The sequence below is a fragment of the Pelecanus crispus genome, chromosome 14 (genome assembly GCF_030463565.1).
Source record: "Pelecanus crispus isolate bPelCri1 chromosome 14, bPelCri1.pri, whole genome shotgun sequence".
Taxonomy (NCBI): domain Eukaryota; kingdom Metazoa; phylum Chordata; class Aves; order Pelecaniformes; family Pelecanidae; genus Pelecanus; species Pelecanus crispus.
The window spans coordinates 2,712,688-2,732,699 of NC_134656.1; the positions used below are offsets into that span (position 1 = coordinate 2,712,688).

General features: G+C 45.0%; 1 protein-coding gene across 6 annotated transcripts in view; it reads left to right on the forward strand.

Moving 5' to 3' along the window:
- Positions 1–19,806, forward strand: part of KCNQ2 (potassium voltage-gated channel subfamily Q member 2) — a 68,232-nt gene extending 48,426 nt beyond the window's left edge. For 3 of the 6 annotated variants that reach the window (XM_075720957.1, XM_075720958.1, XM_075720959.1), the window contains 5 exons: positions 7,308–7,531; positions 7,972–8,080; positions 8,617–8,748; positions 18,223–18,346; positions 19,087–19,806. In XM_075720957.1, the coding sequence (XP_075577072.1) occupies positions 7,308–7,531; positions 7,972–8,080; positions 8,617–8,748; positions 18,223–18,346; positions 19,087–19,806 (1,309 nt within the window). Of the gene's footprint in view, positions 1–7,307; positions 7,532–7,971; positions 8,081–8,616; positions 8,749–12,298; positions 12,407–18,222; positions 18,347–19,086 lie in introns of all 6 variants that reach the window. The other 3 variants (XM_075720954.1, XM_075720955.1, XM_075720960.1) reach the window with 2 other exon arrangements.
- Positions 19,807–20,012: the final 206 nt, after the last annotated feature.

A 20,012-nucleotide genomic window follows, 5' to 3' on the forward strand; every position in this document is an offset into this window, starting at 1 on the left:
AGGTACTAGATGAGTAAAAACAGGTGAAAGAGCCTCCCCATTGCCCGCTCAGAAATTAGAGGCTTCCTTGTCTGCTAATCATGCAGAATATGTGATTCAAAGAGACGAGGATGGGGAATTTGGTCTGGGCTAGCAAGCCAGTGTCTGCTCAGCAATGAAGGAGGCCAGGAACTGAAGTTTAACAAATGATGGAAAATTTTACAATAAAAAATTTTAAAATTAAAAAAAAAAAGATTTTTTAAAAAGGCCCCTTCTTCCCTATTGCTCCATGCCTCCTCAAGGTCCAGGGAATCCTTGCAAATTGAATTGCACTGTACAGCAATATCAAGTTAGTAGCATGAGAAATACCAGCTTACTACCTCTGCTCAATCACCGTTCCTTTGGCTCTCTGAACACTACAAATTGACCTTTCCTAGTCTTGTGGCCTTTGGAAGCCATGGCTTGCCTATCTAGCACCTCTACTACGCAGCTAGAGAAGGACTAATCTCAGCCTGTCCCACCAGACGTAGGGGATATGGGTTCCCCTTAGCGTTGACATTGGCATTGTGAATGGTTCTGTTTCTAGATGCCGTGGGGAACAGATAGCTAGAGCAGAGGGTTTCGTACGAGCAGTGTTTTTATCTCTTTCATCAAGCTGGCGATTGTTAGGCGGCTTCAGAGAACTCCCAACGAGCATCCCTTAGTGCACCCATCTAACAGCCGTAAGGGTACCCAGATATACATATATCTTATTTTACTTATGCATAAATACATCTACTTCCACGCCTGCACTGGAAGAGTCTCTTCCCCCCGCTCCAGACACTGCTTCTCAGCAGCAAACATGCACCTTCTTGAATTACCAATGCCCAGAGTTTGCATGCTGTGAATGCTGGCAGGTGAACCCCATCAGCTCTTCCTCCCGCAGCCAGGCAGGTGGAAAGCCCAGGAGTGGCAGGGCACTGAGTGATGCCGCATGTCTGTGAAATCGGATTTTTGCATGCTCTTTTTTGGAGTCCGTTTTAATTCTCAAAATCACCAGTCTCTGTCTCCCTCAGAAAGCCAACAAACTACAGTTTTAAAAGTATAAAACTACAGTTTTAAAAGTATATGTATCTCTGATTTTCTCCATTAATTGTTCCAACTTGTATCTTTTCTTTTCTTGCTATTTTTTTCCCTGCTGGCTATTTTTATTATCTGTCAGACTAGAGGCTAAGAGTCATGCCTGAGACTTGCGTGTACCAGAAGCTCAGAAGTAGCGTGGTAAATCCCATCTCTGAATGGGTAACAAAGAGGAAGGGGGCATGATCTAGATTTCATAATAAGCAGTTCTCCACGGTAGGAAATCCCCTGTACCTGGAGAAAAGGCCTGAGTCTTTGAGCTAGCCTCCTCCACGTGTTTTGACGGTACAGTGGCCTTCCTTGAAGTTTACCCTTGAAAGAACTGGTTTAAATATTGGGTGATCGTCAGTTGCACAGGCAGCATTTCAATACATTTCCAAATAGCAAAGATTTGGTCAATAGTCGTAACTGAAAAAAAATACTGTTACTTTTATAGTGTTTCCACTTGCCAGGTGAGGTTGTTTTATCCTCAGAGGCGGAGGCGTAGTACAGGCAGGGACTCCTCCCCAGAGAAAGGCTCCTTTCGATTGCTTAACGTTGAGGTTGCTTTTGGCAGAGATTAAAACAAGCGGTGATATTCATAGTGCTGTCCTCTCACCTGTCCATGTCCAGTTCTGTTTTCTGGAAAATCAGCCACTCTGATCTTAGTGTCTTCCTTGCATGTCTTCCTAGGCATGAATTTTTAATTGGTAAAGCCAGTATAGTTTTTTCTGTTTTCTACTGAATTCCTTCCCACTGTGGTCCTCATTTCATCTCCCCCATCTTGAGTTCTGCAAGGGAAAGGGAGGATGAAACAAATTATTATCTCAAGATCTTCTTAATCCATTGGAGACCCTGAGAAGGAGGATTACAGACTGTGGTTCTTCCAGCCAAAAAGGAGTCTTGAACTTTGGAGTAGCTACAAGGGCATCTTTGTTACCTACATCCATCCTGAATGTAGTGTTACACACACTGTGCTTTAGTAAACCTATAGGTTAACTGTGAAGGGACATAAAAATAATTCAAATATCTTGTTTTCCTGGACCCTTGGGCTGCCTGCCCGCAATCCCCCACTGCACAAACTCCTAGGGGCAGATGCCAGCACTTTGATGCATCTAAGGCTGAGCGCTAAAAGCCTTCGTCTAGGATGCATATAACGAAATAACAGTGAGCGATGAGGCAATCATGGAAAACTCAATGTAGGTAAATTAATGGCAAACTCCTTAGAAGCTGTGGTTTCTTAATGTACTAAACCAATGATCTCTAGTCAATAAATGCAAAATGCATGCATTTTTAGGCAGTAGTGTAACTATACCGAGCCAGATTAGCAAGTCTATCATATTCTGCTTTGTAAGAGACTTCCCTGGCATCTACTCAGAGAGATGAAGGCACCACAGAGACCTGGCAGTGGGAAGAAATGGCACACACACCAGTGAAGGAAAGGTGCTTGCAGAGCCCTTGACTGGCCTGCAGGTCTGGGTGTAGCGTGTTTCTTAAAGTCTTGTTTAGGAATAATTAGCCAGCTCGAAAATGCAATCTAGCTGTTTTACTTTGCTCCTGCAATGCAAAACAGCTGAGCTGGCAACTGGCAAAAGATTGCTAGAAGATGCAGGATATGTGTGATGTGGTGTTTGACAGTGCTCAACATCAGTTTGGGGAAAAAAAGCTGTGTGTTAGGAAGACTCATATGGTTTACTTTTGGGTAGTCCTGCGAGGAGCAGGGAGTTGGACTTGATGATCCTTGTGGGTCCCTTCCAACGTGAGAAATTCTATGATTCTGAGAGAGGGGTGACAGTATAACACAATGCTGCAAAATACCAAAGGCCACAGTTAAAGACATGTCTGGCTCCAGTGTCCCCTCACCCACCCGAGGCCCCATGCTCAGCCAGGTTGACATGGTGGCTGCGGGGACGGTGCAAATCTTTTCTTTCCTATTATTGATTTCAGTGACTCCCTTCAACCCAAGTCTAACACCGTGGTTGTGGACAAGGAAGAGGAGAGGGATTATTCACCATGACATTGATCATTGGCTGACCTTTTGTTTTCCTTATGCCCAGGTTGCTCTGCTTCTAGAAACTCCGTTTTCTGGGCTGAACTGACCTTTGCAATGGCTTTTCTGAAATTACTGGAGGCTAGCCAGGCTTGAGCCTGGTCCTCTCTTGGTTTCTGCTCTAATCATGGCAAGTGTTGCACACACAGATGTATTTTCCTTTCCTTCGTGTCTCCAGTAATTGGTTTCTGCCTCTTACTCACACCTGTGACCAGACTGGAGCCCAGTCATAGCCACAAAGGCTATCATTCACTCCTGGCACTCCTGCCTGGTTTTAACAAGCTGTTCTCATATGCCACGAGCTCAGCACAAACTCTGGATTAAAAAATCAGCCTCATTTCCCAGCAGAAGATAGCCTCTTTCTCCTGGCCATAGCTTTTCAGAAGAATGAGCACCGTTACTGGTTGAGTTCGTATGCAGAGATAGATTGGAGTCCATGTTAGTCTAACTCAACTTGGCTAACGTTTGCTGCCTCCAGAATGAAAGGAGAAAATGAAACTATTGCTCAAGTGTAGTTTAAAATCAGTGACAAGAAGTTACAGGTGATACTTTTTATTGATCCAAAATTACTGCTAATGTGATGAGATTTTTTTAAAAGTGCTGATGTAGTACTATAGAGGGCTGTGGAAGGAACCCCAAACCAGAGGGTTTCAAACGGGAGCTCAAACCCCCAGCATCCTAAGGAGGCTGATGGCAGCTCATTTGAAGGTTAGTTCTCATGCATTTTGCTGCTGAGCGCTGGGCTGTTGGACCTAAATGAACCTAAATGCAAAGCCCACTAAAGCCGTGAGCATCTTTCCATCAGCTGTGGGACCATGGATCGGTCCTTACATGTTCTTCCAGCATGGGATCTTGTTTTCTGATGGCAGCAGAGAAAAAGTCAACTCAGTTTCCATCCTTTGTTAAATTCAAGTCAAAAGCTGAAAATTTTGTAAACCTTCCCTGAAGTCAGCCTGGAAACATTATAATTTTTTTGTTATCGAATACGTTTTTATTAGGTGCCAACTGAAGATCTAGGAGCTAAAGCATGCCCTATTACGCTGTTACGGCTTCCCATAATCTTTGTCTCTGGTTGCAAAGCCACAGTTTTCTTTCCTTTCCCTTCCCTTCCCCCTGGAACGAGCAGGGCACTGTCACGATTGCAAGCTTCAGTTCATGTTGTCGTGTGTGGCTGGATTACTGCTTTCCTCACGTTCATGTCACCAACACATACACTTTCCACCGAATGAAGGCTCATTTACCATCTGCTTGAGTGACTTCTAAATACCACTTCTCTGAGACACTCTGCGTCACTCTGCATGACTTTCTGATTGAACGTGAACATGATCTTGGATTAGCTGACAACATATATCTCTCTATATGTTTATATTTCTTTTGGACTCTTTCCTACCAGCTCCTGCAGACCCCAACAGCATCCTCCTCTGCAGGGATTGTACTTGCATGTGATTCCAGGTGTCATTTCCAATGAGAGAATTGCATGGCAGAAGGAAAAATCCAATTAATTGTTCATGTTGTCTCGTGTCATCTGTGTTAAAACAAAGAAGTTACATCAGGTGTTGGGTTTTTTCCTGGGTAGTGAGTACTCAGGAGCAAAACCCACCCAGATCTTTATTGTTCATCAAATTTCTATGAGACTTTTTAATGTATAAAAGCGTTGCACCTCATGTGATCAGTCTTGAAACTCTTTGCTCATATTCCTCACCGAGTTCAACGCTTTCTTTTTTGCCTTTTGTGATTCTTGCAAATGTTTGCAGCACATTTATTGTGGGAATGGAAAAGGGGCCCCAAAGAAAAGGCCCTGCTTTACTCAGTGATAGGCAACTGGTTTCACACTGAGATCAATGATGGGAGCAACTCTGCAGAAGATGAGGCACAAAGAGATTGCTTTGAATTCTGAATGTTGGTGTGTTGCTGATTCATTTATATAAAACTTATTTTTAAAAAAGACCAGGTAGTTCAAAGTATTAGTGCTACTGAAATGCAGTAGATTCCAGGAATATTATTCTGTAAAATCAACTAAAATGAAGAAAAAAAAAGTCTAATTGGCCTATTGAGGACCAAATGACAAATAAAATTTCAGTCTGGTTTCTAATTCAAGAAACACAGAAGAATTGCTTTTAAAACTTTGGCTCATTATGTACGATGATTTGGGTAGCATTAGTGACTAAGGCTTACGTCCAGAAAGGTATTTAGGCACATGCTTGTTCCTAGATTCCTGTGTGGATTTGTACCTCTGATCTGATTTTCAGCTACGCTGAACGTCTGTTGGTCCATGGCTTTCAGACAGGCTCTGCAGGTGGGCAGCACACCGGCAATGAAATTTCCAGTACTTACCTATGCAGTTTCGCTGAATTCAAAATGCATCATTAATTGGATTAATTCTGCCTTTTCTAACTTGGTCGCGAACAAATTTTATTTTCTCTCAAATGTACATTTCAACTTGAAATTGTTGCCCAGCCAGTGGCCACAGGTAACCCTGCTCTGCAGCCCCGGAGCTGCTCTCCCCGTTCCTTGGGCGTTGCATCAGGGCAGCGGTGCCTCCTCGGGACCACGCTGTGCAACTCCAGAAAATGCTGCCTAAGCACCTTTCTCTCCCTGTAAATGTTCGACGTCTCGCAATGTAAAGTGACTTTGTAAAAATAGCACCTTCTTACTCGACAAATCTGCTCCCTGTGTGTCTTTGAGTCACGTCGTCTTCCTTTACTGACAAAAACCAATGTCTGTTCCCGTCAGCACAGTACCGCTGATACGGCTGGGGAAAAGGGAGCTGCATTTTGCTTCGCTTCAAATATCAGGAGCTAAGTTCTGATTGAAGAACCTCGTGCCAGTTTTGAAGGCAAAGGAGGACTGTTTGGCTCTGAGGTTTAGGGTGGCCTTGCTGAGAGACAGAAAAAAACCCCAGGTCTTTGGTTGGTGACCTGGAAATTTGATGTGGAAATCAAAATTCCTGCAATGTGCTTCCTGCAAATTGAGTCAGCATTTGTAGCAAAACGATAAGTGGCTACTGCAGTGGTACGGATTATTGGGAATTAAATCTGTGTTTTTATTCAGTTTTGATTTACCAGATTTGATAAAATATTGGCTATATGTGCAAGTGCCTTGCACTGGTTGTCTAACCTCTATTAGTGTATTTTAATAATCAACTGCTATTCAGAAAATATCAAATTATCCAAAACTATTTGCAGTTTGTTTTCCCCAATGCTGTCTTTATAAAGTTTGCCTTTTTATAAAGATTCACAAAATCTTTTTGTTTTGCAATTTTCATGTGAAAATTCGTCTTCTTCATTTGGGTGAAAGTTTTTAATTACAAATTTCAGAATTTGGAAAATAATTAGAGCTGGGTCAGCAGACTATTTCTCAGTGAGATCACCTCTGTTTCTAGAGAGGTCTTCTTTTCAAACCATAATTACAAGGTTTTGAAGAAATGGGATTCTAATAGAAAAACAACAATAAAACGCCATATTCTGAAGTTGTAAAATTTTGCTCTGCATGTTTATGACACCCGTAGCAGACCTGCAGGTGTTAGCTGGCTCTTAGATTGAATCTATAGGATACAAAGGAGTTGCACATTTAAGTGTTCATATTTAAGTATTGAAATATATGACAGGAAAAAGAGGAACTCTTTGGAATATTTAAAAGGGGCAGATTGTGTTTTAAGAGGGAGGAAATACAGGAGCTGAAGACAGGGAAAGGACAGGTCCGAGCACCAGAAGTGAAGTGTTTCCAAGAAAGTTAAAAGTTTAAGATAAAGGATTTCTTTAGTGGTATTCTCTTATTAGATACAGGGTTTTGGAAGGCAGTTGTGAAAGAAAAGCTTCCTTGCTCGTGATCGGAGCCGATCAGTGATTTAAGGAATCATAACCTCATTGTTTAACGTCATTCTGTCCCGCCAGCCCTGGCATCCCATGAGGGGCTTCTGTTTAAGTCCTCATTATTTTCTCTCTCTTAATAATCATTCCCATTTCACTCATTATGGCGGAAACATTTCTACAATGCTTTCTTAAAAAAAAAAAAAAAAAACTTTAAAAAAAAAAAAAAGCCAACAGCAAAACTACATCTCACTGCTGCTTGGAAGTGCTCTTGGTTTCTAATGGCTGGTGGGGAAGGACTGCGTGGTTTCCAGAATGACTCCTCCTGCTGTCTCCTTTTTGTCTTTGTTTCAACGTGTTTCTCTGAACAGTCAGAAGGTCAGTTTGAAAGATCGTGTCTTCTCCAGTCCCCGCGGTGCTGGCACCAAAGGGAAAGGCTCTCCACAGGCTCAGGGCATCCGGAGGTCCCCCAGCGCTGACCAGAGCATCGAGGACAGCCCAAGCAAAGTGCCCAAGAGCTGGAGCTTCGGAGACCGCAGCCGAGCCCGGCAAGCTTTCCGCATCAAGGGAGCAGCCTCGCGGCAAAACTCAGAAGGTGAGGGCTTGGGGCACCGTGCCGGACCCCAAATCCTTGTCCAGCCTCAACGTCCTCTCCCTCCCCGCCTAAGAAGGGCAGAGCTGCAAGCCAGGGTGCTTACAAAGGTCTCCTTCCCCTTCCAGTCCTTTAGCTTGGAGTATGAGAAGAGATAAGAAAACCTCTGCTGACACCCACGATGATATATGTATATTTATGTATGCAGGGATGGGGAAAGGAGGAAGAGTCAGGCATCTAGAGATGGATGAGAGCTGCAGTTGGCATTGCTGGATGTCACCATAACAGGTCTTGGGAAATGCTCCCATCGGGATGCTCAGCAAAGATATCTCTGGTGCTTCCCCCTGGGATTGCTGTTTGTGATCCGGGTTGCCTTTTCTCGCGTGGCACCAGCATGGGAAATAGTAACGCATTGTCTTTATTCCTCCCTCTCCCAAACCCAGAGGCAAGCCTCCCCGGAGAAGACATTCCTGATGAGAACAAAAGCTGCAACTGCGAGTTTGTGACGGAAGATTTGACACCAGGACTGAAAGTCAGCATCAGGGCAGTGTGGTAAGAAAGGGAGAGGGGGGAAGTAGACCGGAAAAATAAATAATAGGGAAAAAAAAAAAGAAATTTAAAGTCCAAGCCGAGGTGGCAAATGCTGAAATGTCTGTGCTGCAGGCTGGTTTTCCCCTGGGTGACTTGCCCTCCTTTACGGAAAATTCTGCCAGAAAGGGAAATTTTTGCTGAGGGAAGGAATAAATGGAGAAACAGGAAGATCCCCTGCAGGGATGCATCCAAATGATTGTTCTCACCAGTTTTGAGATTTAATGCTGACATTTATAAAAGCGGTACAGAGAGGACACTCGCACAGCTGATAGTCCAAGGGACATCGGGGACCCCCTGTCACAGACAGGGCTTCAGCCACGAGCCCCGGCAATCCCCGTCCCCTCTCCTCTTGCCACATTCTATCCCAAACCCACAGCGTTGGGATTTATTCCATTTTCCTTCCAAAGCAGCTCCCTGCGGTGTTTTTTATCTGCCACTAAGCAGGTCAGGCTGCAGCCCAGGAACTATATTTTGCCTTTCCTCTCCACCTCCTGCAGCATTATGAGATTCCTCGTCTCCAAGCGCAAGTTTAAGGAGAGCCTTCGGCCCTACGATGTGATGGATGTCATTGAGCAGTATTCAGCCGGTCACCTGGATATGCTCTCCCGGATTAAAAACCTTCAGGCCAGGCAAGAGACCCCTCTCTTTGCTTCACTTTTTCACTGTTTTTTGTTCATTGTGGAGGTATTGCCAGGACAGAGACGCTTTCCTTTGCAGCTACAACTTACTCTTTTTCTTCCTAAGCGAAAGCCTCAAGGAAAACATCAATGCTTGTGGCTGGAACCTGCAAGGATGAGCAGGACAGGGAGTGCAAATGGTGGTGGTATGCCACTAAAACCGCCTTAGTGCCCACCCCAGGACATACACCCTAAAATCACAGCTCATCCTACTTTACTTTGGGAGTTTCTGTCATTATAGTGTATCCCATAGGTAAGGCAGGTGCGTATCTCTGTGGTCCTCCTGGTAGGTCAGCAAAGGTTTGGTGCCCCAGTCTTAAGGTTAATGTGGCTAATTTGGTACCTTTCTGGAAGCGAGACAAGATAAAATCTGGTGTGCTGGTTGTGAGAGTGCTGCTACGGGCAGAGGGGCAGCAAGGAAGTAGCGGCTTCTCCAGCTGATGGGGCCCCTAAGCTGTTTTAGGAGGAATCCCTCCTCAGATGACACAGTCTGCCAAAAATACCTGCAGATGGGGATTTCTCATCCAAGCCCACTAACGTAGGTGTGGTTTAGCCGAGCTGCCTTTCAGCCTCTGTGCTCAAATTTTAGGGGGAGGTGAGTTAGCTTTAATAGGGGAAGAAATGTGAAAACGGGACAAATGGAACCGAGAAGGGCATTTAAAATTTCATGTTCTGCTACGATCACCCAATTATTTCTCCTGCAAAAAAGCACAGATGAATTTGGTCCCCTGAACAGAGGATCTGAGCTAAATCTTTTTGTCTGACCACTGCTCAGTTAGCCCTGATGTCCCACGTTGAAAGCCAGACCCCAAAACTCAACACCCCCCTGGCTGTGTTGGCTCAGCAGAAGCCACAGTTCTGCTGAGCTCAAAGGACACCCAGAACAGAGTCAGGGCTTGGCCATAGGCTATCTCCAGTCAAAATAATATACCATTTACTTTTACACTTGGAGAATGAAAGTATTTCCCTCCATAGCTACGGCAGCCCAGCTTCCTCTGGAAGCCGTTGAGGAAGTTTTCCTTTAATTTCAAACATATCTAGGTCCCCGGCAGAGTCAGCGAATGTGCAAAAAAATGTGTTTGGGTATGCAAACAGCTAACATGAACCCCAGGAATGGAATAGGAAAATTGTCTTAGGTAAAAGAGGAATCTCTCGTCTCCTGTTAATATCTCAGAGACCATTTCAACTCTGCTATTTTTGATGTTCAAGCAGCGGAGGTAACTTTCTCAGTGTTGCTGTGCATTTACCATTTCTAGATATGCAGCCAGAAGGTAAATTCTCCCTTGCGATGGAGACTAAAATATCCTGAAGAATTTCCTCTCTTTGAGCCTCTCACCCCCGTTCAGTACGAATTCTATCATTATAGATCCAAGATGTGTAGCTGAATCTGGAGAGGGAAGAGGAGGAGGGGATTTATATTTCCTAACTTTGATGACCTGAAATGTGAGGCCTCCAGGCTGCCTCCACAGTGGGTAGTGAACCATTGGGGTTGTCATCTCCACTGGCTCCAGATGAGGCACCTGAGTTTTTAGCACCCCAAGCTGGTGCGGCAGATTGCCTCACTGTCCGTGCAAGTCTCCTATTGCCAGTCCTTCAAGGTGATGTGCTGCAAAGACAGCGTGGTTTGGTTGGCTGTTTTTTGGGGTAAGGAATTATAGAATCACAGAATCGTTTAGGTTGTAAAAGACCTTTAAGATCATCAAGTCCAACCATTAACCTAACACTGCCAAGTCCACCACTAAACCAATTAAGGGGAGAGCAATAATTAATTTCATGTTTCCTGGCTTGGTGGCTGGATTATTTTTTAATGAAAGTAAAACTAGGAATCACTAAGGTTGGAAAGGACCTCTAAGATCTTCAGTCCAACCGTCAACCCAACACCACAATGCCTACTAAACCGTGTCCCAAAGTACCATGTCTGCCTGTTTTTTGAACACTTCCAGGGATGGGGACTCCACCACCTCTCTGGGCAGCCTGTTCCAATGCTTGACCACCCTTTCCATGAAGAAATTTTTCCTAATATCCAACCTAAACCTCCCCTGGCGTAGCTTGAGCCCATTTCCTCTCATCCTATCACTAATTACTTGGGAGAAGAGACCAACCCCCACCTCACTACAACCTCCTTTCAGGTAGTTGTAGAGTGTGGTAAGGTCTCCCCTCAGCCTCCTCTTCTCCAGACTAAACAATCCCAGTTCCCTCAGCTGCTCCTCATAAGACTTGTTCTCTAGACCCTTCACCAGCTTCATTGCCCTTCTCTGGACACACTCCAGCAACTCAATGTCCTTCTTGTACTGAGCAGCTTTCAAAGACCAAATTGAATTCTCCTCTTAGTGGTACCCATGGGACTGCAAATCTGAGGTTGCTGAGGCTGGACTAGGCTAGGGCTGCCATCCACCCCATTGCAGGGAAGTCAGGAGGACTGGGATCTGCTTTAAAATTGTGAAGTACCTAGATTTGGGATCCAGGGCTACCAGGCAGCTTCACTGCATTTCCCTGTCCCCACCGAGCAGGAGATCAGTGATGGTGACAGGAGCAGACCCCCTTGGGGTAATCCTTGGAGCACTCATCATCATAACCAAATGGGCACCAAGAAGTCCTGTGGCTGGTCACCTGCCTAGTACAGCTAGAAGGGGCACCCTGTAGACAAGGTGTGTGCCTGGGGTGGCCATGGCCAACGTTGCAGCATGACCAGCTGGAGCTAGAAGTACTGTGCACCCATACGGTGGAGCCCAGGGAGGCTGTCATGGGGAAGCTCAGAGGAGAACAGATATTTTTAATTCCCTTTCCTTCAGCAATCAAAGCACTGTGTTCTCTGTGCCAGCTCAGCTCGGCAGGGCTGGTTGTGACCTCCCGTAGCCAGGGCTTTGGTGGATTAAAGCTGCATTCAAGCAAATTTCTGGGGTGTTTACATGCACTTTCCTCTTTAATCATTAATGCCTCTGTCACCGTGTCTGTAATGCGCTCTTTTCAGTGTTGTGTTCACACTGTCTCATGTCTCATCCTGACACCTTGCCAACCATGGATGTCTCCCATTCATTGAGTTACACAATCCTGCAGCATATCTCGCCGACTCCAACAGCTCATGCTTTTCTGAACTAGCTGGGGATGTGTTATCTAGCACTGGAACTGAAAGGAGAATGAATATATGGGTTTTTTCATATCCAAGTGAGATATTGCTACACATATGCAAATATATTCCAGAGGGTAAAGCATGTTGCCTATTGTATCTGGGGTGGGGGGATCTCCTAATGATGTTTCAGCGGTGCCTAAATCTCCAAATCTTACCCCGGGGTGAGTAAGACTCTGGCTTTCATCAAGAACCACGTGGTAGGAGAGAGCCTTCTGTTTCCAGCGGAATATATTTTCAAATTCTCTCTCTTTCTCTCTCTCTGTCGTTCTGTTTTTCAGTTGTTTCTTTCTGCAACTTTTCTGACCAACTTTTCTCTACGTGTTGCTTCATTATGCATTTTGCTGGTGTCTTTTTTCTTATTTACTTTGCCAGGATAGATATGATTGTGGGTCCCCCGCCCCCTTCAACTCCCCGGCATAAGAAGTATCCAACCAAAGGACCCATGTATTCTTCCAAAGAATCTCCCCAATACTCGCCTAGGTTAGGATTCACCAAAATGCCGCTTTTTCTGGATTTTTCATTTGCTTAATGTCAAACCCCTTTCATGCCAGTTATATGACGGCATTTATCACTTAGCAGTGCAACTTGCTAAATCATGACTGAGAAGGGCTTGCTACCCTGGGTATGCTCTGATTTACTTTCAGTAATGAGCTTTCATACAAGGCAAGCCAAAAGAAAAAAAAAAGGGACATTCATAGAGTCATCAATAACCATCAGTTTCTTCAGCTAGCGTATTTCCTATTTTCAGTCTTCTTCTAGGCGTTAGAAAGCAGAATTATATCTTTTTAAAAATCTCATATTTTATCAGGCTGTCTTCCGATGTGAAAGGTGGAGTATTTACCCACAAAGCCAATATAAATGATCTGCTTTCTAAAACACGAAACACTCCACACACAAGCGAAGGAGCCTCTGCAGCTCTTTGCACTATGAAATTGGTTTTACTTCAGTGGGCAAAGTAAGAATGAAGTGTTTCATACCCGATGAACAGAGTGGTCCCTTTTTCTTGCTGATGCAACTCTACCAACCACGAAGGAAAAAGTTGTGTTAAAATATTACAACCACGGGACTCATATTAAAAAAAAAAAAAAAAAAAAAAATCCTGATTTTGCAAGCAAAAAGAAGAGCAGGAGTCAAACCCAGCCCTCAGTCATGCAGCGAGATTTTTCTCATTGCTCTTATTAAGCTCTCTCCTTAGGTAAAACTGTACCTGAAGCTGATGCTGTGAGGACCATATTCTTACTGAAGTTCCCATTTGAGGGCATTCTGAGGTCTGGACAGCAGGGTCATGAGCTGAGCTCTATTTTCACCTTGTATTGAGACCACTAGAGCCTAAGGCAAGTATAAATATTTGCCAGAAAATCATTTTCCATGCACAAATGGTAGGTGATTTTTAAATGCAGCAAGCTTAGCTTCAAATAGTTTTTTTCTAAATATACTTGCCCTCCCTAAGAGCTAATACGTGACAAATCTCTTGATTTTTATTTAAGCTGCTCTGAGTAATCTTCACTAGAGGAATGTGAGTAAAAGAAATATCGAAAGCATACTTTTTCCCACTCAGCTAGCTCAAAGATTAAAAAAATCAGAGAGTTTTCCAGAAGCCCCAGGCTTTATGCTTGGAAAAAAGATGCTCTCAGAAAAGCATTTTTCCCATTTCTCCTCCCTGCCAAATGATGAGGCCCAAAACTGGTCTTTAAAAATGAACTAACTTTCTTATTTGCAGCAACATTTTGATTTTAAAGTAAAAATACATATTCAAATTGATTTTATTGTATTTAGCCTGTAAGGTTAGGTGTGCAACAAGCCTTCACTAGAGGCAAGATTTTCATGTGAAAGCTTGTGCCTCATACACAGAAAATGTGATTGATGGATATTAGGGGAGGAGGCCTCAAACTGGGATATTTATGTTATTCACTCCAAGTCTGTTGCTATATCAGCTTAACGTTAATGACTCTTCCCGCCCCTTGTTTTTACAGTTTCTAATACAGATGGCCAGACTAAAATCTGTTCACACATGCCCACTAGGCTCCTGGGACATTAAGACTTTTTTTTATAATTGCTCCCTTTTTAATGAATTGAATTTTCTCATTTCTTCTTTATTGAGCTGTGGCTGAGAGGCTCCAGAAGGCTGCTGAAATCTCTGCTCCCACCCATTACAAGGCTTATGCTGTATTTAATTGTCAGCAGCTGCATCCTCCCACAGACACCAGTGGGACTTGCGAGGTGCTCGAGGTGCCTGATGGATGGGAACCAGACCTCTGAGCAGCCCCAAGCCCAAATCCAAAAACTCTGGGTCAGGCTGTGCTGCTGCCGTGGCCTTCATCGTCTCGGCACCACATGGGTCCATGCCATAGGGACGCGTGCTGTGGGGTCCCCATGGGTTGCAGCAGCCTCTCCTTTTTAGCCTGCGCACCCCTGTGTTAGCCAAATGCTGCCGAGATCATAAGGAAACAGCCAGTGAAGGAAGAGAAACAAAACCAAGTGATGTCCCATGAGCTGTCTGAACCCCGCGGATTGCATTGGGGTGCTCTAGTGACAAGGGCTCTGTTCAGCCAAAAGTTTTCTGCAGTACCTCCCAGCAAAGGCAGCTGGCGACTAGTGGATGTCCGTGGCTGTGGTTTGGCTGAAGGTGTTTGCTCCGTGCTGTACGCACAGACAATTTGGATTAAATTCCTTTAATCAGCTAATTTAACATAGAATAGGTGCAACCTCAGCTGTAATTTTTAGACAACGGATATTGGTCAAAATGTCTAGAGCAAACTTTATTGCCAAATGAGGAGGTAAGTAGCCAGTCCTGTGACATGGATGAAGGGGGTTTGGCTTCAATGCCTGGATTGTGTACAAACAATTAAAAGAGATAAAGAAAAAAAGAAAAGAATTGAATATATATTCCCAAACACTTCATTTTTATCTCATTTGAGCCGTTTGACCTTTTGATGTCTGCTTCTGGCCCGAGGGTGATATATTACACCTCTTTGCATGCACTGTTAGCATGAAGCATAATGAAGCATGAGAAAACCTGCACTGTGGCTGATGCAAGACTTTACATTTTTTTTGTATCATTAGAAAGAAGGAAAGATATCAAAAGTTCACTTTAAAGAGCAACCCCCTTTCTCTCTCCCTCCCAAACTAAGACTCAGCAGAGCCTATCAAGGACAGCAGATGGCACAGTTTGTCATGCATCGTTAGAAATCTCTGAATCCTCTTCTGCCACAAAGGGAAAGATACGGGGCTGATTCTTCCAAAGCCTCAGCTGAATTCTTCCCTCAACACAGCCAAGATAAGCCAAGGAAAGGCACAAGGCTCCCCACGGGATGTAGTGCAGAAGTGGGGTTTGGCATCTCAGAAGATCTGTGGTCCCTTGTCACGCAGTAGGAACATACACTATCCCCCTCTGCACAGGTGGAATATGGTCTCTCTTCTTCATCTTTTGAGCTTTGCTGTCCAATTTGCACAAATCCTCAAACTCTTTTATAACGGCGGAAAGGACCTTCTGTTCTTTGCAGTGCTCAGCTAGGCACAGGTGGGTTGGGAGCTCATGAGGGATTTCCTCTCTTCTCTTGTATCAGATAAGGCACGAGTGAAATCTCTGCACTTTGCTGAGGGTAGGAGCACTCTCCCTTGGTCTAACTTCTGCCATGGGAAGTAAAGGGGTGGGAGACCTTGAGCCTGGTTTCTCCCATCAAGAGAGAAGGACTTGGTTCACCTTCTTCTCCCCTCTCTGCACTGAAGTCAGTGGCCCACAGCTGCCCACCACACCATCCTCGGTGCAGACCCTGCCTCCAACGTGAGATCTGGCTCTGGTTTCTCAGAGCTGTGGAAGATGACCACCTCAGGAGTCAGGACTGTGTTAAAGTATGGACACGAAGGCAATGAATCAAGCAGGAATTCTCCCAGGCGCTGGTGTCAATGGTATATGGGCAAGGGCTTCTGAATGCTTTATGGGTGAGCTCTGTGAAGGGCTTCAGTCCTGCTTTTAAATCACAGCAGGTCTACAGGCAAGTTGTGTCCAGCCTGAAGGTGATGGAAGAAGTCAGTGCTCTTCTATATGATACTAGTGAGCACTCTATCTGTGAAGTGCCAGCTGGCCTCCTGTGCTTCACATGGGTCATGTGAGGTTCATTTAATGGTTAGTTTTTCTCTTAAGGACATGGAAGAGAGAAGTCCTTCCTCAAATTCTGCAAGATTAGAAATAGGGTTACACAAGACTCTCTCTGCTATTATGATATGCCATAGCATGGCGATGTTCAGTTTTCCTCTCTGTTACAGCCTGTCCTGCCTCCCTGCTCTACTCAGCAACAGTTGAAGGACACGTCATTTCCATTAGTGGACACATTTCGCTATTAGTGCTGTGCTAGATGGGACACAAGGACAGAGCACCCTGATTGTTCTTGGCCTTCTGCAATATTCAGTAGCGTTTAGACTTTGGGCCTCTTTAAACGCGTGTTCATTTTTTTACTAGTCTACTTGCTTGTGCATACAGGGGAGGAGTTCGTACAGTGGCTGTACTACGCCTTGACTTGTGATTCCAAACCAAGGTAGCCTGAGGTATCCAATTTAATACCTCTTTGCTTACATGGTAACAACATTGTTGTAGGATTTCTTGTGCTGTATGTCATGTCAGTAATTGCATCCCTTGTGGGGAGTTCCTGTGCATGTCAATAATTTGCTTCTCCCATTACAAGAGGGAAGTAAGGCATGCATATTCCTCACGCTTGTGATTATAGCACTTGGTGCTCCTTGTACTCCTGCGCTTATATTGCTAAGCAAAGGATCAAACATAACGTTCTAAACAGAACTTTTAAAACAGATTCTGTCACATCCCTGCCCAAATGAAGTATCTTCTGGGATCAAAAGTGTGCTCTAAAATAATTGTTGGCTTATATTTTCTGTCTTTGGTGTGATGTGCTTATCCACTTCATGTCTTTGAGCCAGATCTTCTGGTGCTGTAAACTGCTGTTGCTCTAATATAAGCCAAGGGAGCCACGCTGGCCTGTACCCACTGATATCTGTCCCTTAATGTCAACAGCCAACATACGTATTAAGTCTCTGTCACATGTAAAGAAAACAGATGGCTCTTGTGTTGGAAATAGCCTCACGTCTCATTCTTTTCCTTGGTTTTTGTTTGTTTGTTCATTTTCCCCTGTCTGTCTGCGTTCAGCTCCTTCCTTTTCCTCCTCCTGGTGCATGGACCCATGGCCCACACGGCAGAACTGCGTAAGAAGCATTTTGAGTTTTCCGCTCAAGATACCTCAACTTGGTTTCAGTCAGATTAATTAACCCTTCTTTTCCCCTGCCACCCTTACTTTTGGTGCATTATGCAAGAGTAAAGTTTGCCTGGCGTATAATTAGGTTATGAACTGGGCTGCCATTAAGAAGCTATTCCAAAACTGAGTTGCTCCCCTGACTTTTGAGGGATCAAGAAGCTCCAGTGTTTACTCTCTAGAAAATTTATAATTTGATGCCTCAAATAAAATTGGCTTCCAGGTTCCAAACTGGCTCTGCCCTCCTTCTTCCTCTGTATACGGAGCTGTATATCAACCCAGGTATTTCTAGAATGGGAACGAGGAGTTGCAAATGTAACGTGTGTAAAGAAGTTAGTGCCAAACAACATGCCCTGTAGCTTTAGCTGCTGATTTGGCAGGAGTGTCCTCCGCTGTTACCGGCTTGGAGCCCTGCTAACAGAAAACATCTAATGATACAGGTATGAACTGCAGTAGTGTTGAGACAATTTGGTAATGTTTGGTGAGTTTATGACCAAATTCAGCCTTGATGTAATTCCACTAAAACAGTTAGAACTACACCTGTTTGTCTGGATCTTAGGGCAAGCGGGCTCATTTTCGTGGACATGAGAATTACACGTTTACATTTGCATTGAGGAGAGGAGAGGAAACTGCTGCAAAGACTGAAAAAAATCCCATTGACATATGCTAGACAGAAAACTTGATCTTCCCCCAAAATAATAATTTCTCGGTACGAATAAGACGTTAATTGATTTGGAAGAAAGCCAGTTAAAGAAATTCTTTGCAGTGGGTAAATTTACTGTGCATAATGTGCCAGGTTTTATCTGTGTAAACAGAAATGGATAATTTCAAACTCTGCTAATACTGCTCTGAATTTTGCATCTGAATTAACACTTCAGTGCCACTGCGTGTCTGTGAGTAATTTGGAGTGTTAGTTGGGAGAGAGGCTGTTGCTTTGTCCCACGGAGGCGCGACAAGAGGAGCCCTCCTCGCCTGCTGCCTCCAGCTGACTCCAGGTCCTTTTCCGGGGGTGGGGGGATTTTCTGATCCCGGTAGAGTTGACCAGATCGTTGGGAGAGGATCCTCCATGACCGACAAGGATCGGACCAAAGGGCCAGCGGAGGGGGAGCTGCCTGAAGACCCCAGCATGATGGGCAGGCTTGGAAAAGTTGAAAAACAGGTATACTGGGTCAGGAGGGAGTTCTTGTCAGAGGGTGTTGCATGCATTGTGTTGGTTTTTTCTTGCCTTATTTTTCCACAGTGGGACATTACCATTTAGAAAAAAGTAAGAGCTAAGAATATTTTGAAAAAGAAACAAGGTAGCTGTTGTGAAAGGGTACTAAATGTCTTAGGAGCCTAAGTACTCCTTTCAAAACAGGCACTTTGGAGTCTGTGAGTACAGACTTTCTTTTTTGGTGAGTCTACCAAAAGTCTACATTATTTTTGAAAACGGCACATTGGTTTCTTTGCCACCGTACTAGACATGTTTCAGATGAGTCCATGAGCCTGGCTGCTGTAGCTGCTGGCCTCACCGAAGATGAAAATCTTCCTAGAGGATAAGGCTCAGAAATGCCCATGGCCATATGAGCCCAGGCAAGTGCCAAATGCAGTAAGGAGCTGGAAGCCACTGGAAGGATGTGAGTGTGCTCCAGCTTTCCTGGAATTTGGTGCACGTCAAACGGATTATAGGAGCTTAAGAAAAACCCCATTAAAAGGTGGAAAATTAAGGTTTTTTTCAGAATAGGACAACAAATATTTAGTAAAAGTTTCAGTTTGGTGTAGGTCAGTGTAGACAGAGGTCATCTATGAAGCCCAGACCCACACTCATGCCTAGGTAGGCTGGAAGATGCTTGTACTAAGGATGTTGATTTGCTTCAGCCTGCAGGCAGTGTACAGTGCTGTAACTGTGGTGTTTTGCAGGTTCAGTCAATGGAGAAGAAGCTGGACTTCCTGGTGAACATTTACATGCAGCGGATGGGCATCCCACCGACGGAGACGGAGGCTTATTTTGGGTCCAAAGAACCAGACCCAGCACCTCCCTACCACAGCCCCGAAGACAGCAGGGAGCACATTGACAAGAACGGCTGCATCATCAAGATCATCAGGTCCACCAGCTCCATGGGTCAGAAGAACTTCTCTGCCCCGCCAGCACCGACCAACACATGCCCGCCCTCAACGTCATGCCAGCAGCAGGTCTACCAGCGGCAAAGCCACGGCTCCTCGCCCGTTGGAGACCCCGGCTCGCTGGTCCGCATCCCACCTCCGCCCTCCCATGAGCGCTCCTTGTCAGCGTACAGCGGTGGGCACAGGGCGAGCGCAGAGTACCTGAGGAATGAAGACATTACAACCAAACACCACGAGAGTGCCATGAGAGACAGCGACACATCCATCTCCATCCCCTCAGTAGACCACGAGGAACTGGAGCGCTCTTTCAGTGGCTTTAGCATCTCCCAGTCCAAAGAGAATTTGGACATCCTTAACAACGGTTGCTATGCAGCCGTGGCCAAAATCAGACCCTACATTGCAGAAGGGGAATCAGACACCGATTCTGACCTCTGCACGCCCTGCGGTCCTCCTCCCAGGTCGGCCACGGGCGAGGGACCCTTTAGTGACATGGGCTGGTCAGCCCCCAGGCAGTGAAGCCTTCTCACAGCCGCTGAGCCACGTCTGAGCGCTGGCAGCTGCCCGCTCCAGCTGTCCACGCGTCGAACTTCTCAAGGAGATTGACAGCTAAGGTTTTCCTCCTTCTAGGACATCCTTAGCTGGCGGATACTTTCTTGCAGCTTACTCTGGGGGGTGGAATGAGCAGGTCCGAGCCTGCATTTGTGGAAGAGGTCACGGTGGTG